The 17795-nt window shown below is 37.3% G+C and overlaps 1 protein-coding gene across 4 annotated transcripts in view; it reads right to left on the bottom strand.

The window, feature by feature from the left end:
- The window catches only part of CNOT6 (CCR4-NOT transcription complex subunit 6), a 68830-nt gene that overhangs the window by 15578 nt on the left and 35457 nt on the right, over window positions 1–17795 (bottom strand). For all 4 annotated transcript variants that reach the window (XR_009221193.1, XR_009221194.1, XM_058548237.1 and 1 more), the window contains exons 3-4: window positions 5774–5960; window positions 3696–3781 (exon numbers count right to left, since the gene is read on the bottom strand). Coding sequence is in view for 2 of the 4 variants with exons in the window: in XM_058548237.1 (XP_058404220.1) it covers window positions 3696–3781; window positions 5774–5960 (273 nt within the window). In the remaining 2 variants the exon portion in view is untranslated. The remainder of the gene's footprint in view (window positions 1–3695; window positions 3782–5773; window positions 5961–17795) is intronic.

Below are 17795 nucleotides of genomic sequence, written 5' to 3'. Positions count from 1 at the left end.
GGGGCTGGCTGCCAGGAGAACCAGTCATGTGACTAGAAGTGTGGAACTTTCAGTCCAACACCCATGAGGGGAGAGAGGCTGGATGGTGAATCAATCACCAATGGCCAATGATTTAATCAACTGTGCCTACGTAATGAGAATTCCATCAAAACTCAAAAGGACAGGGTTCAGAGAGCCTCTGGGTTGAACATACGGAGATCTGGTGAGAGTGAGAGTGAGAGTGGAGAGGCCTGGAGGGGGCATGGAAGCTAGGCATCCTTTTCCCATTCCTTGCCCTATGCATCTCTTCCATCTGGCTGTTCCTGAGTTAAGGGGTCGTGGGAACCTCCAATCTGTAGCCAGTGGGTCAAAAGCAAAGGTGACAACCTGGGCTTCTGATTGGCATCTGAAGTTGGGGGCAGGGAGCAGTCTTGTAGAACTGAGCCCTTTACCTGTGGAACCTGATGCTATCTCAGGGTAGGTAGTGTCAGAATTGAGTTGGATTGTAGGACATCCAGCTGGTGTCCTAGAATTGCTTGTTGTGGGGGGAACCCCTCCACACACACACACATGTTCAGATTAAATGTTAGAATCCTTTCACTCTGTTAAGTGGATGAAAAGACAAGCTACATATTGGAAGAAAACATTTGCAAATCACATATTTGACAAAGGCCTAGATCTAGAATATATAAAGAACCCCCAAAACTCAACAGTAAAAAAGCAAAGAATCCAATTAGACAGAACACGGGCAGAGATATTTCACAGATGATGATATACAGATGACAAGCAAATGCAAAGATGTTCAATATCCTCAGTCATCAGGGAAATGCAAATTAAAACCACAATGAGATTTCACTACACATCTATCAGAAAGGCTAAAATAAAAATAGTGACAACACCAAATGCTGGTGAAGACGCAGAGAAACTACATCACTCATTTACTACTGGTGCAAATGTAAAATAGTACAGCCACTCTGGAAAATAGTTTGGTAGTTTTTTAAAAAACTAAACATGAAACTAACATATGACCCAGCAATTGCACTCCTGGAAATTTATCCTAGAGAAATGAAGACTCACATTCACACCATAACCTGTACACAGAATGTTCACAGCAGCTTCATCCATAATAGCCAAATATTGGAAACCACCCAGATGTCCTTCAACAGGTGAATGGTTAAACAAACCAGGATACATCCATACCATGGAACACTACTTATCAATATAAAGGAACAAAAACACAAACAACATGGGTGAATCTCCAAGGAATTAACCTGAGTGAAAAAAATCAATCTCAAAAGGTTACATACGGCATGACTCTATTTATATAATATTGTTGAAATAACAAAATTACAGAAATGGAGAACAGATCAGTGGTTGTCAGAAGTTAAGGAGTGAGCTGGGGCAAGAAGAAAATGGGTGTGGCTACAAAAGGGCAACATAGGGGACCCCTGGCGATGAAACTGTTCTGTATCTTGACTGTACCAACGTCAAGATCCTGGTTGTGACACCGTACTAGTTCTGAAAAGTACATTGTGGAAAACTGGGTCAAGGGCACAGGAATTGTTCTGCATTATTTCTTACAGGTTCATGTGAATCTCGAAGTATCTCAAAATAAAAAATGAAAAAGGTGAATGTGCATCTCACCTGTCACTGTAGAACAATTTTAAAGAACATGGAAGAATGTGAAAAAAAAGTGAAGCATGCTAGCCCTGCAAAATCAGCTTTAAAGAAAATGATATGAAGGAATTCATGAGGCAGAAATACTTAGGCTCTCTATGAATGGATGATGAAGCAAACAGAGATGATTTCTGAACCAAGTGATACATTTTCTCTCTTCCAAATAATTAACAGGTGCCATGAGAAATCGATAGAAATTTTCAGAGAGCAAGGATGATGTAACTGCTTTAAGAAGTAGCTGGTACAACATTAAAGTGTAAGTTGCAAAGCTCACGGAAATAACAGGATTTGTCCAAAAAAGGTGAAATCAGTGAAAAGACCACTGTTAACAAACAGCTGTGTAACAATGTCCGACAGGGTATCTGAGATAAACAAACATCTCTCTGAAACTATACTGACAAGGAAGAAACATAAAAGCGTAGATGTCAAACAGTAAAGGATCTTTCTGAAATGGAAGAGTAAAGGATAATCGAAAATGAAAGTGCCATAAAAACTGCCCTACCCCTCCCAAGTGTTTATGTTCAGAGGCTTTTATGCACATTAAATCAGTGTGAAACTGTGACCGATGAGACTAACTTCAAATAAAGTTTGGGACTCATTAGAGAAATGAAAACAGACTAAGGTTTGTAAAATATATACTGTAAGATTACAAAACCTTGAACCAGAAGGACAAAACAGCCAGCCTCTGGGATGAGGAAGGGACTAGAAAAGGAACAAAGAGGGTCTTAACATTCTGTAATGTTCTATTTCTTTTGCATTAAAAAACCGACACAAAAGTGACAAAATATTGTTAATTCTGATGGTCAGTATATGAATACACTTTGCTACATTTTATATTTTTCTGTTTTTCAAATTCAAAAACAGTAAAAAGCGTCCGCAGCATGCATTTCCCTGACCTCTATTTTAAGAAGCATCAGCAAATCCAGCCCACACAGAAAAAACTTTCCAAAGAACCCTTTATAAAGCTGATGTTTGCTGAACATGGTTTTACATACTCTTGTAAACGCCTTATATTTTTCCATTAAACTTGTTTTTGTGAACAATACCGTTACTTTTATGATATGAAATGGATTTATAGGAGTCAAACCTCATTTTATACCTGTAATTTTAAGAAATAAGAGTGCAATTCTTAAAGACTTCGTTTCGTGACTTTTTTTAGGAATCAGTTATAGAGTAAGCTGGATACATCTACAAGACTGGTGAAGAATCACTTAATGTGATAAAAAAATTTATAAGTATTGACGTAATATTAAAATGTGACTTTAATCTTGCTAGTTTAAAAAACATATTTCCAGGGCTGGCCCGGTGGCGCAAGCGGTTAAGTGCGCCTGGTCTGCTGCAGAGGCCCGGGGTTCACCGGTTCGGATCCTGGGCGTGCACCAACACACCGCTTGTCAAGCCATGCTGTGGTGGCGTCCCATATAAAGTAGAGGAAGATGGGCATGGATGTTAGCCCAGGGCCAATCTTCCTCAGCAAAAAAAGAGGATTGGCAGATGTTAGTTCAGGGCCAATCTTCCTCATAAAAAAAAAACACATATTTCCCGATAGTTCTTACTGGATTAATTATGCCCCCAAATTCTAACATATTAATGAAGTCCTCATAAGTCAAGTTTTTAAAAAAAGCTCAAATACTGATCTTTATTAGCAGGTCCAAAGGGATCAAAATTTTCTACTCATTGTTTCCTGCACTTTGAGAGAGTCTCCATTTTCTGAGATTTGAACATAGGAAAAAAAGCTGTTTACAGCATGATGAAATAAATAAAGTCTGACCTCAGATATGTATCACCAGAACATAGAGATGACTGAAAACAAAGGCTAGAAAAGCAAGGCTGGGCTAGGAGCAAAAAAGAAAACAAAGACAAGTAGACAGTCTACAGGTGGACAAGAGTAAAAACTATGGGATGTGGCTAAGAAACTGATGAAGTTCTGGGAAGAGTGAGCCTGCAAATCCCCTGGCAAAAGGACTCTCTCCTATGGCCTCTTAAGACTCCAAGACATACATACAAACCATAAGAAGCACAAATATGAGAAGTCATACCTTTCAGGCCTAAAGTCTGCAACTGAAACAGTTTTCCCAGCTCAAAGGGTAGAACTCGTAACAGGTTGTTATTTAAATGGAGTTCCCTGTTGATGTAAAAATTCCAGGAAGTCAGAAGACATATTAACCTTTAACTAACAGCTAAAATCAACAATATAATTTCTGGGAATATAAGCTCCTAAGAATGACAAAATTTTATATTATGTTCCAATGTCTAGTACTTCTCAATGTCTAGTGCTTCTCAAACCATATGTGGTAAGAAACAAAACACAACAAAAAAAACCCAAATTGCCACAGACCAATACATTTGTAAAATACAGAAAAAAAATGAATTCTAGAAAAATGAAATGAGAAAAAAAAAAAGACCAACAAAACATAAGCCCTAATTTTTTAAGAGTATTAGATTAAACAGTTACAAAATCACTCTCACATGCTGTGCATCTCACTGTGCAGGCTGGTGACAGAGTTTGCAAACTGACATAGTCCACAGACCACCCTCAGAGCAGCACTGGTCTAGCACACGTGCAGGCTACTACACGTTTAAGAAAGTGGAATGATAAAACAACCTAACGTGTGGATTGTTAAAACAGAATTAAAATAATCAGGTAGTACCAATACAAAATAGCTTATGATAGCTACACAATTGTTTATGATTAATACTTCTCCTAATTTACTAAAGTTTCACTTTAGAAATAATGGCAGCTATATTAACTACTAATGATTATTTTAATTATTTGTTTTGTACAGATAACCATAATATAAATATCAAAGGAATCTTCAGTAGGAAAAAAACCCGAAGACCCAACATTAAGATACTGGCAATTTCCTACAATAAGTTTTATATATCAATTTTTACATGTGAATGACAACTATTTTTATAATCCTTGGTTCTTGGAATTTAAATGAACCTTGGTTACTACTGAATAAATCAGAGGTTGGTGAGGCCGTAAACCGAACAAGAAAAACTAGTTCTCAACAATTCGTTCCTGTTTATTTCCACATATATCACATGGGAAAAGAGGTTCTTTAAGTAAATTTGGTTTAGGGGATTAAAAATGGTCATAGCATATACTCAATAATTAAACCTAAAAAAATGTCATAAGGCTGAACTGGCAGCAAGAGAGGTAAAGAAACTCTCACAAGGTCCTTATTCCTTTACACTATGCAGCAAATGGTAGAAGGCAGCAGAAAAGCCAGTGGAATCACAGAAAAAAGGCAGATAATATGAAATGGGGCAAGATCTTCCATTGGGATTAACATAACGGCTGGAAATTGGCTTTATTTTCAACTTGGGTGGAACTCATCTACCCTATAAAACAGAGGTAAATAAAAGAAATAGCAATTATCATTTATTAAATACCGTATGTGCCAGGCAGGTTGCTAGTAGTTTTTTACTCATTATCTCAAATATCTCTATCTCAGCCTTGGCCAGCTAAGTATTACAGCAACTTTACAGATGAGGAAACACTCAGTGAGGTTAAGAAGCTTGCCCAAAACCACACAACTTGTAAATGGCAAAGTCAGGATTCCAATCTGAACTCTGTCTGACTCTACAACTTATCCACCTCCTATACTCCACAATATAGTCCTCCAAATTCAATAACTAATTCTAGCTTCTTTCAAGTCCAAGCTTTATTACTATCATGCATACAAGCCCTGGGATGGCCAAAAAGGTTGCATTAATTGGCAATGGCTTCCTGGACTCTGTGTTTGGGGTGGTATGGTGCCCCAGAATTTACTGGGGAAAGGCACCACAACTGTCACAACTATCTGTCATCGGTGAATGTAGCTGTGGGATAATACAAGTGTCCTCTATTTGTTTACCCCCTCTTTGTCCAAAAATCTTGGTTCAAGAATAAAATATATTACACGAAACAGTAATAAAACAAATTTTAGGCAATGGATCTATTTGATTTATTATTTGACATTCAATTTTTCCAGAAAAATTGACACAAAAGATATAGTTATGTTTACTTTTGTTCAAATACCATTAAATCAATGGTGTTGTTTCTTAATAAAATGAAGGCTCATTTTGTTTTATTGGGTATATAGTTATGTACTAAGTTGAATCTGCATACCTGAGTGATACCATGTTTCCGAGTTCCGCCGGTAAACTCCGGATTTTGTTAGAGGACAGGTCCAGATACACCAGATTGTGAAGTTTGGCAATGTCTGAAGGAATGCGGGACAGGGAATTGTCACTCAGATGCAAAGCTGTCAAGTGAGTTAGTGACCACAAAGATGAGCTTAAGCTTCTTACTTTTCCTGTAAGAAAAAACAAAGGGCAAGGATTATATAGTGTTTGCTACAATTTGGTCCCTGGATCAAATTATTACTCATTCCAACCTCTAAATGTTATTTATCATACAAAAAATTGTAAGGAAGGGGTTAACAGGAGACCTTACCTATTCTAGAATAATTCACTGCTACTATTAAGTTATAAAATCTCCACTTAGCAGACTTAAAAAAATCCATATAAGGCAATCTATCAATATTTAGATTGCATCGTTGTTTAAGAGCACAGTAGTTAAGACTTTACCATTTAAACTGGCCTCAGCTATGACATGAAAGAAAAAGTATGAATAACTTATAGTAATGATGAATCCAATATTTCAACACGATTGATTTGGATTTACACACACACACACACACACAAAAAAAACCAAGAAAATATCTAATCCAGTATCTCAGATGCTGTTTATATCTATACTCCAGAAAACAAGAATTTTGCCTAAAAACAAAAGGTAAACAAGATATTCTAAGCTTAGCAAACTTTCAAGACCAGAGTACCCAAGTGATAATTGCATCAAGAATTGTGTAACTAAACAAAAGCTGTACTGTATAATTACAAGTAAAAATACTTGCCCAGAAACATTTCAGATATTAAGTCATAACTACATAATCAAACAGTAGTAGACACAGGATTCTGTGACTGAGAACAGAATAATTTCTTTCAATGCAATGTTAAATCCGTACTTTGGCACTTCTTTTTGTTTTGTTTTGTTTTGTTTTGTTTTTTGTGATGAATATGGGCCCTGAGCTAACATCTGTGCCCATCTTCTTCTATTTTGTATGTGGGATGCCACCACAGCATGGCTTGACGAGCGGTGCCTTGGTCCACACCCGGGATTCAAACCTGCGAACCCCAGGCCACCGAAGTTGAGCAGGGGAACTTAACCACTATGCTACTGGCCCAGTCCTTGGCACTTCTTGATAAGATGCCAATCATTTCTATAACCCATCCAAGAACTTTCCCCATAATCTCTTTAATGGTCCAGGATCTAGTCTGAGAGAGAATGAGATAAACAGATGTAATGAAAATATACCAGTCTCTGAGAACTGACTTTGTATTGGCTGAAAAAGCAATCTTGAGACCTCTACCTCTAATCAAGATGCAGTGATGGGGACCAAATTTACTATCCCAGCTGAACAACTACAAAACAAGACAATATACATGAATCAACAAATTTCAGAGATCAGACACCAACCAGTGCTCACTCTCGTGAGTGATCCCTGAAAGATGGGACACAAACAAGGCAGGCCCTACAACTGTCTCAGCTTACTTCCTGGACAGCAGCATGGCGGGGTGTGCTGCTGCCAGGGGAAGCACAGTGATCCCCCCAGTTCAGGAAACAGAGCAAAGGTGCAGGTAAGCCAAGATGACTAAAATTTACAAAGGCAGAGTACCACAGAGGAGAGAGATGAAAAGACAGAGAGGTCTGGCAGATCTGAAGAAGGGTCCCCTCAAGTTTTCAACTGAGAATTGATCAGCATATGCATGCGAGAAATTGCCTGAGCCAGAGGAAAAAAGCACCCAAAAGGAGTAGAAGCAACAATCCCCAGATTCACACAGAACCAAGGCTAGCTGGTGTTCCCAGCTGCCAGAGGGAAAAATCTTGTAACTCACAGAGCACTGGCCTTAGTAGTGATGCAAAATCTGACCTGGACTAAAGGCTGCTCTGGTCTCACCTAAGAAAGTTTAAGAGCAAGCCTCGAAAGAATCAAACTGTTTCCAAGAAACTTAACTGTATCTCAAAACAAAGCTCAATACTAGTTATAGGAATGCAAAACATGTATTGCCGAACAAGGTAAAATTCACAATATCTGGCACGTGATAAAATATTAACCAGGCATGCAAAGAAACAAGAAAATAACATCCATAATGAAGAGAAAAATCAATCAAAACCAGTCCAGAAGAGATTATCATAAAATTTGTAGACATTAAAAGTTATCTATAACTGTATCCCATATGGTCAGAAACTAAAAGATTAAACATGTTAAGTAGAGATACAAGATAGCATAGATACCCAAACTGAACTTCTGAAGTTGAACACCATGTTTAAAATGAAGCTATAGTAATCTTCCAACTACCCAAAATGAACAGAGAGAAAACATACTGAAAAAAAAATTACATCAGTGAACTCTTGGACAACTTTAAAAAGCCTAATATATATGTAATTGGAGTTCCCAAAATAGGGATGGGTTGGGGACAGAAAAAAATACCTTAAGAAATAAAGGCAAGAGACAACTGGATATCCACATGCAAAAGATGAAGTTGGACCCTTACCTCACACCATATACAAAAATTAACGCAAAAACTCTTGGAAGAAAAGATAGGCATAAATCTTCATGACCTAGGATTAGGCAATGGTTTCTTATATATGACACTAATAGCACAAGCAATGAAAGAAATATTAGATAAACTGTACTTCATCAAAATTAAAACCTTTAGTGTCTCAAAGGACACCATCAATAAAGTGAAAAGACAGAAACTATTAGCAAATCATAAATCAGATGAGACATTTGTAGCCAGAATATATAAAGAACTCTTAAAACTCAGTAAGAAAAAGACAAATAATCCAATTTAAAAATGAGCAAAGATTTTCTCCAAAGAAGATATCCAAATGGCCAACAAGCACATGAAAAGATGCTCAATATCACCAGCCATCAGGCAAATGCAAATCAAAACCACAATCACATACTACTTCGTACCCACTAGGATGACTATAACCAAAAAGATAGATAAGAAAAGTATTGGCAAGGAGTGAAGAAACTAGAACCCTCATATGCTGCTGGTGGAAATGTAAAGTGATGCAGCCACTTCAGATAATAGTATGACAATTCCTCGAAAAGGCTAAAGAGTTACCACATGAGCCAGCAATTCACTCCTAGATACATAATGCTATTGTATACTTCACAAACTACAGTATGGTGTAAACATAACTTATATATGCACTAGGAAACCAAAAAATTCGTGTGACTCTCTTTATTGCAACATTCGCTTTATTGTGATGGTCTGGTCTTTATTGCAATATTCACTTTGTTGTGGTGGTCTGGAACCAAACCCACAATATCTGAGGTATGGCTGTATATACCCAAAAGAAATGAAAACACGTCTACACAAAAACTTATACACGAATGTTCCTAGCAGAATTATTCTTAATGGTCAAGAAGTGGAAACGATCCAAATGTCCAACAACTGATTAATGGGTAAATAAAATGTGGTACGTTCATACACTAGAAGATCATATGAAGTACTGATACATGCTACAACATAGATGAACCTTAAAAACATTCTGGTAAATGAAAGAAGCTGGTGACCACATATTATATGATTCCATTTATAAGAAATGTCCAGAATAGTCAAAAATCCACTGAGACAGAAAGAAGAGTAATTGTTAACAAGGGCAAGCTGATTAAGAGAAAATGGGGAATGACTGCTAATGTGTAGAAGGTTTCTTTTGGGGACAATGAAAATGTTCTCAAATTGATTGTGGCAATAGGTGCAAACTCTATGAATACACAAAAACCACTGAATGTGCAATTTAAGTGGGTGAATTGTGTGAATTATATCTCAAGCTGTTACTAAAAAAAAAAAAAAAAGAGGCAGAAAATTTTCCACATTTGATGAAAACTATAAACCCACAGACACAAAACACTCAGTGAACCCCAAGCACACGAAAACTTCATGAAGAACAAAAAAGAAAACTACAAGAAGGCACATCTTAATCAAATGGTTTAAAACATGTGATGAAGAGAAAATCTTAAAAGTGGTCAGAGGAAAGATACTACATTTCACACAGAGAAACAGATAAAATGTCTGCAGACTTAGCTGTAAACAATGCGAGAGAGAAGACAGTGGTGCAAAATCTTTAACGCACTGAAAGAAAGTACTGTCAACCTAGCAACTCAGCAAAAATATCTTTCAAAAATGAACGCAAGTTACAAGATGAAAAGAGCTATGGAGATGGATGGTAGTGATGGCTGTGCAACATTATGAATACATTTGATAAAAACCTTTCCACAGGGGCCGGCCCAGTGGTGTAAGCGGTTAAGTGCATGCACTCCACTTCGGTGGCCCAGGGTTTGCAGGTTTGGATCCTGGGCGCGCACCGATGCACCGCTTGTCAAGCCATGCTGTGGCGGTGTCCCATATAAAGTGGAGGAAGATGGGCACGGATGTTGTTAGCTCAGGGCCAATCTTCCTCAGTAGAAGGAAAAAAAAGAGGAGGATTGGCATCAGATGTTAGCTCAGGGCTGGTCTTCCTCACCAAAAAAAAAAAAAAAAAAAAAAAAAAACCTTCCTACAAAGAAAATTCTAGAACCAGATGGGTTCACTGGTGAATACTACCAAACATTTAAGGAAGAACTAATATCAATTCTATACAAATTCATCCAGAAAACTGAAGACAAGAAGATACTTTCCCAACCCATTCTACAAAGCCAACGTCACCCCAATACCAAAACAAGACAAAACTGGTACAAGAAAACTACAAATCAACATCCCTCATGAACATAAACACAAAATTTAAACAAATCAAATCCAACAATATCTTAAAAGGATAATGACTAAGTAAGATTTATGCCAGGAAAGTCAAGGCTTGTTGAATATTCAAAATAAAAAAATCATTCAAAAAATTTTTTCTGAGAAAAGAACATCTATAGATGCAGAAAAAAAGCATTTGACAAAAATCAACATCCATTCCTGATTTAAAACAAACAAAGAAAAAAAAAACCTTTCAGTAAGCTAAGAATAGGAGAGAACTTCCTCAGTCTTGATAAAGGGCATCTACAAAAAGCTTAGTGGTAAAGGAACAAATGCTTTCTTCCTAACATCAGAAACAAAGCAAGAATGTCCACTCTCACCACTCCCATTCAACATTATACTGGAGGTTCTAACTAGTGCAATAAGATAAGAAAAAATAAAAACTGGAAAGGTAAAAATAAAGCTATCTTTATTTGCAAATGGCACAATTATCTATGGTAAAAATCCTATGGAATCCACAAAAATGCTACTAAGTGAGTTTAGCAAGGTTACAGGATAAAAGATCAATATACAAAAGTATCTGTTTTATTTCTATATACTAGCAATGAACAATCAGAAATTAAAATTTGAAAATGATAACATTTACAAGAGTATCAAAATTATGAAATATTCAGGGGCAAATGTGACAAAAAAATGTGCAAGACCTCTGTACTAAAAACTACAAAACAACGCTGAAAGAAATTAAAGAAGTCCTGAAGAGATACATAGTGTTCACAGATCAGAAGATTCAATATTAAGATGTTAGATCTCCCCAAATTGGTTTACAGTCAATACAATCCCAGTCAAAACGCCACCAAGTTTGAGGGGCCAGCCTGGTGGTGTATCGGTTAGGTGCACGCGCTCCGCTTTGGTGGCCCAGGGTTCGTAGGTTCAGATCCTGGGCGCACAGTGACGCACCACTTATCAAGCCATGCTGTGGCAGCATCACATTTAAAGTAGAGGAAGATGGGCACGGATGTTAGCCCAGGGCCAATCTTCCTCAGCAAAAAAAGAGGAGGACTGGCATCGGTTGTTAGCCTAGGGCTAATCTTCCTCACCAAAAAAAAAAAAAATTCTAGCAAGTTTGAAACCAGCAAGCTGGTTCTAAAATTCATATGACAATTAAAGGACTCAGAAAAGTCAAAACAACTTTGAAGAACAACAAAGCTGGAAGACTAACGCTACCTGATCTCAGGACTTATTTATCATATAAAGAACTCTCAAAACTCAACAATAAGGGGCCAGCCCAGGGTTCGCAGGTTCGGATCCCGGGCATGACCCCACATACAAAATAGAGGAAGATGGGCAAGGGTATTACCCCAGGGCTAATCTTCCTTGGCAAAAAGAGGAGGATTGGCAACAGACGTTAGCTCAGGGCTAATCTTCCTCACCTAAAAAAAAACCAAACAGGGCCGGCCCCGTGACTTAGCGGTTAAGTGCACGCGCTCCGCTGCTGGCAGCCCGGGTTTGGATCCCGGGCGTGCACCGTTTCTCCGGCCATGCTGGGGCCGCGTCCCACATACAGCAACTGGAAGGATGTGCAGCTATGACATACAACTATCTACTGGGGCTTTGGGGGGAAAAAATAAATAAATAAAATCTTAAAAAAAAAAAAAAACCAAACAAATAAAAAACAAAAAACTCGCTAACAAGAAAACAACCCAATTTTCAAAACAGGTAAAAGATCTAAACAGATACTTCACCAAAGATACACAGATGGCAAATAATCATATGAAAAGACGCTCAACATTGGCAGTTATTAAGAAAATTTAAATTAAAACCATCATGAGATACCACTGCACACCCAGAAGAATGGCTCAAATTAAAAAGACTTGCCCTGCCAAGTGTTGGTGAGGGTATGGATCAAACACATCTAGTAGGCATGTAAAATGAGACAACCTCTTTGCAAAACAGTTTGTCAGTTTTTTAACAAGTTAAACATACACCTACTATATGACCAATTCCATTTTTAGGTGTTTGCCCAAGAGAAGTAAAAGCTATGTCCACACAAAGACTTGTACATAAATGCTCATGGCAACTTTATTTGTAATAGCCAAATACTGGAAACCATTCAAATATGTTCATCAACAAATGAATGGATAAACAAATGCTGGCATATCCAAATAATGGAATGACAGTAATAAAAAGAATGAACTATTGAAAACCAACGACATGGATCAATTTCAAAACAAATAAAGATAGAAAAGAAAAAAAAAAGTATGTACTGTATGATTTCATTTATATAAAAATTCTACAAAAGGTAAACTAATCTATGGTTATAGAAAGCAGCAGAAGAATGGTTGCCTAGGAATGGAGGAGGGGATGAAGAAATGAGGGAGGCAGGGAAGGGAATTAAGGGAACGCGGGGCATGTTCATTCTTGAATGTGGTGATGGTTTCAAAGATGTACACACAGGTCAAAATATATCACATTATTTATAAATTTGCCGATTATTACATGTCAATTAAACATCAATAAAGCTGTCTAATAAAATCTATCTTGATCTAAGAAGGTGTTTTTCCTTACTGTGTAATAATCAGAGTAGAATCTGCAGCACAGACTATTTGTAAAACAAATTTCATTTACTTAATTTTCACTTCACAAAACTGAAACACACAGCTAATATTCAATATGAATAAAGCACCTAAACTATAACAAACTATTCACTGAGTGCCTACCACATTTTGCATGTGTTTCACCCCTCTACACTCAAGATACTACTTAAGAAGAAAAGGTAAAAGGGCTTGAAAAATGCATTTTTATACTTCAACTTAATAGGAAGGATACAAAATTCTCACACAAGAAGGTAGCCAGAAAGGAAACCAGAAAGTCTGTGAAGGGAAGAAAAAAAATCAAGTATAAGGAGCTATGTATAAATAAATCAAACATACAGGGGTTGGCAGGAGAATGGAAGGGAGGATTCAGATCTCTACCACACACCAAAAAGAAAAATTCTGGAATAAATTTCTAAACACCAAAACCAGAAGAGTAACGGAAGAGAGTATTTCTAAGCATACTCAAATACTAGAATCCAAAAATGAAAATACTGTCAGGCTTGAAAATTCATTAAAATTTAAAACCGCTACATGGTGGAGATGCCAACATGCATGGCAACCAAAGAGATAAGATCCATTAATTCAGTCAACTATCAGTGACAAGTACGCTGGTGTGGGGACAGAATGGTAAATAAGACCAAGTTCCTATCCTCAGGATTTTTTTATGTGAGCTCTGCAATGAAAAAGCAAAACAATCAACAACAGGAAAATGAACAACAGATAATCACTCAAGGACAAAAAGGGTCATAAAAAATGTTCATTTCAGTAATGAAAGAAATGCAAATTTAAACAAAATATTTCATTTCTACCTACACAAATAGCAAAATAAGAAGACTATTATCCAGGATTGACAAGGCTAAGGGAGAAAGAGACACACTCATTCATTATGGGAAAGATACAACTATATTTTGAAACCAACTCTGTAACAGCTACTAAAATTTTAAATTTGAATATCTTTTGTCCTATCACAATTCCACAATTAGTGATTTATCCTACGAAAATACTGTTCAAGTATGCCAAGATATATATTGTTGGTAGCAGAGAAAAATTAGAAATAACATAAATGATCATTAATAGGACATACTTAAATTACAGTTCATTCATACAATGATATTCTGTCACCATTAAAGAGAATGCAGTAGAGTTATATACACTGATATGGAAAGATGTTCACAATGAAGGAAATAGAAAAAAAGCAAATTTCAAAATATTACAGTACTCCGTTTTTACAAAAAAATAAAAATTAGTTTAAAAGATCAACAGTTACAGAAGTGAAAGAATGTAACAAACTGTGGAGAAAGATAAATCTCTACTGGTGGAACTATGCAATCCAAGAAATTAAGGTTCCTAATTTTCTGGGAGAGGTCAATGAACAAAAAGGAGTCACCTTTTGAGATTCTGATGTCTACTTCTCCATAAAATTGTACATACTCATAAGCACCATCAAAATTTGCATTCAATTTTAAGCAGTTTAGTGACTTGAGAAAGGCCGGAATTATCCTGGCCTAGGTTAGGAGCCCTGTTTGATAAGCAATTTCATTCTAAAGCACCCAGAATCCTTTATTGCTCAACACCAGGAGCCAGAAGGAATCTAATAGTGTTCCCTGAAATGACAGGGGTGATTAGCAAACACTGAAGGGACTTGGTGTCATTAGCATATCTACAAAGAAATCAAAAGAGCTACCTCCGAATTTGCAGATTTCGGGAAAACAAGGAACAAATCTTGACTGAATCTCTAAAATTCTGACATTTTAGAGGAAACAAATTACAGTTCATCTTCATTGTTCCCGGATTCCGTATTTGCAAATTCGCCTACACTCTCAAATTTATTTGTAACCCCAAAATCAATTCTCGCAGCACTTTCACAGTCATTCACAAACATGCACAGAGTAGCAAAAAACTGTAGTTGTCCAAAGCAGTTCCCACTTCCCAAGGCGACACTGTCCTCTTATTCCACCTCTCCATGTAAACACGTCTTTTTCACTATGTAGTACAACATTATTTTTTTGCATTTTTGTGTTTTTTGTGGGTGATTTTTATGCTTAAATGGCCCCCAAGAATAGTGCTAAATGCAAGGCTGTGATGTGCCTTATAGAGAAAATCTGTACATTAGACAAGCTTCCTTCAGACATGAGTTAAGAGGAAGAAAAGAGGCCAGATTAAATTACATAAAGGGCACTAAAGAGAACATTTAGCAGATTAAATACAACAATAATGCTTAATTTAAAAATAGTAAGGTTGATGGGTAAGGAAACATACTCAGCACACCAAAGCATGTGAGCTAACAAATGGAAGTTTCAGTCCATAAAGGAAAGCACAACTGCTAAGGTGCACACCAGTGAACTTTCCTGGGTAGTAATTCACGTCCCAACAGCAAAGGAAGGATGCAGCGTCTTCAAATTAAACAGATCTAATTTAAGTAAAGAAGATTAGACCTGAAGGTAAAAAGCCTAGAACCTGAGACTGGAAAGACTAAGACAAGTATTCGTAAAAATGCAAAAGGAGAGAGAAAGGCGAAAATAAAACGACCACTTCAGTGTGATGTAGAAGAAAAGAATGATGCACTCAAGTCAGGGGACTTACGTTTTAGCCTGTGCTCTACCATTTAATAACTGTTTCACCTTAGGAAAAGGAAATGTTAACTGCAAAGCTGAGACACTAAAGTTTAAACTAGTTACACCTCTTTACATGTTTCTAAAAAAAAAGTTACACATTTTTTAAATGAACATGCTTATTACACAATTTAGCACTGTTTACAAATACCAAAATTCTATCACTCAGTATAATTTCATAACATCACATTCATGTTAATATAAAAAATAAATAGGAATCAAAATGGATTGAACTATATATGCTTTAACAGAAGACAAAAATGATGGAACTACAGACCTTCGAACTCTTTCTTTTTTTGCTGTAACAGATTTTCTAAAACCCCTCTAAGCTAAAAAAAAATTCTAAAAAACATTAAAGGTTAGAGTCTTTATAGTTTTAACTATGTTAAACTTTTAAGCATGTTCACTTTTAAAACTGTGTCAAACTTTTAAGCATGTTGATTCCCTACAATGAAAGAGATCATTTTATACTTGCTCCCATCCACTCATTACATTACTTTTTCACTATCAAAAGTTTATATTATCTCCAAGGAAGATAAACAAATGGCCAATAAACAATGCAAAGATGCTCAATTTCATGAACCGTCAGGGAAATGTAAAGCAAAACCACAATGAAATGCTTCTTCACACCAAGATGGCTACATCAAAACGACAGATAATAACAAGTGTTGGCAAGGAGTGGAGAAATTCGAACCTCATAAACAGCTAGTTAGAATGTAAAATGATGCAGCACTTTGGTGAATAGTCTGGCAGTTACTCAAAAGGTTAAGCATTTACCATACGACCCAGTAATTCCACTCCTAAGCAGATACCTGAAAGAAATGAAAACGTCCCCATAAAAACTTGTACACAAATGTTTATAGCAGCATTATTCTTTAGAGCCAAAAAGTAGGAACAATCTGCGATACTGTGATTTATAACAAGAAATATATATTTGGTCTTCATCTCTGTTTCCAGCACAGAGCTCCTAAAACCCTTGGAATTTCCTAAGTAATTAGAGCAGTAAAGACGTCTTTCCTTATTCATAAGATGCCCCTTTCCACCACACCAGAGTTTACACATGAGCTGACTTTTGGGGTTGGGGGCTGGTTGCCAGAAAAACCAATCAGGCCTGCAGGGTTGGAACTTCCAATTCCCCCATCCCCTGACCTCCAGGGAGAGGAGAGGGGCTGGAGGTTGAATCAATCGCCACAATATCATCAATCACACCTGATGAAGCCTCCTCAAGAATCTCTGAACTACAGGGTTCTGAGAGCTTCCAAGCTGATGAACAGGTGGAGATGTGGGGAGGGTGAGGGGTCTGGAAAGAACATGGCAGCTTCTCACCTCTTCCCACACCATGCCCTATGCATTTCTTCCATTTGGCTAGTCCTGAATTTTTATAATAAACTGGTAATCTAGTAAGTAAACTGTTTTCCTGAGTTCTGTGACTGGATCTAGCAAATTAATCAATTAACCTCCAATTTATAGCCCATCAGTCAGAAGCACAGATAATAACCTGGACTTGTGACCATCGTCTGAAGTTGGGGGAGCAGTTTTGTGAGATCTGACACTATCTCCAGGTAGACACTGTCGGAATTGAGTTAAATCACAGGACACCCAGCTGGTGTCACAGAATTGCTTAATGTGTAGAAAACCCACATGTGTGGTGTCAGAAGTGAAGTACAGTTGTAGTAGAGTATTGAGAGTAGAAGAGACACACAGGAGTGTGTTTTTCCACAGCACAATCCAAAAGTCAATCAACCAGTGAATGAATAAACAAAATGTGATACCCATGGGGCCGGCCCGGTGGCGTAGCGGTTAAGTGCACATGCTCCACTGCTGGCAGCCAGGTTCGGATCCCAAGCGCGCACAGACCCACCACCTGTCAGGCCATGCTGTGGCAGCGTCCCACACAAAGTGGAGGAAGATCAGCCAGATGTTAGCCCAGGGCCAGTCTTCCTCAGCAAGAGAGGAGGACTGGCAAATGTTAGCCTAGGGCTGATCTTCCTCACACACAAAAAAAGTGATTACCCATACAATGAAATATTATTCAGCCATTAAAAGGAATGAAGCACTGACACATGCTACAACATGGATGAACCTTAAAAACATTATGCTAAGTAAAAGAAGGCAGTCACAAAGACCA

The sequence above is a fragment of the Diceros bicornis genome, chromosome 1 (genome assembly GCF_020826845.1).
Source record: "Diceros bicornis minor isolate mBicDic1 chromosome 1, mDicBic1.mat.cur, whole genome shotgun sequence".
NCBI lineage: Eukaryota > Metazoa > Chordata > Mammalia > Perissodactyla > Rhinocerotidae > Diceros > Diceros bicornis.
The sequence above is the reverse complement of the archived record's forward strand: the minus strand, read 5'-3'. Positions and strand labels throughout refer to the sequence as shown.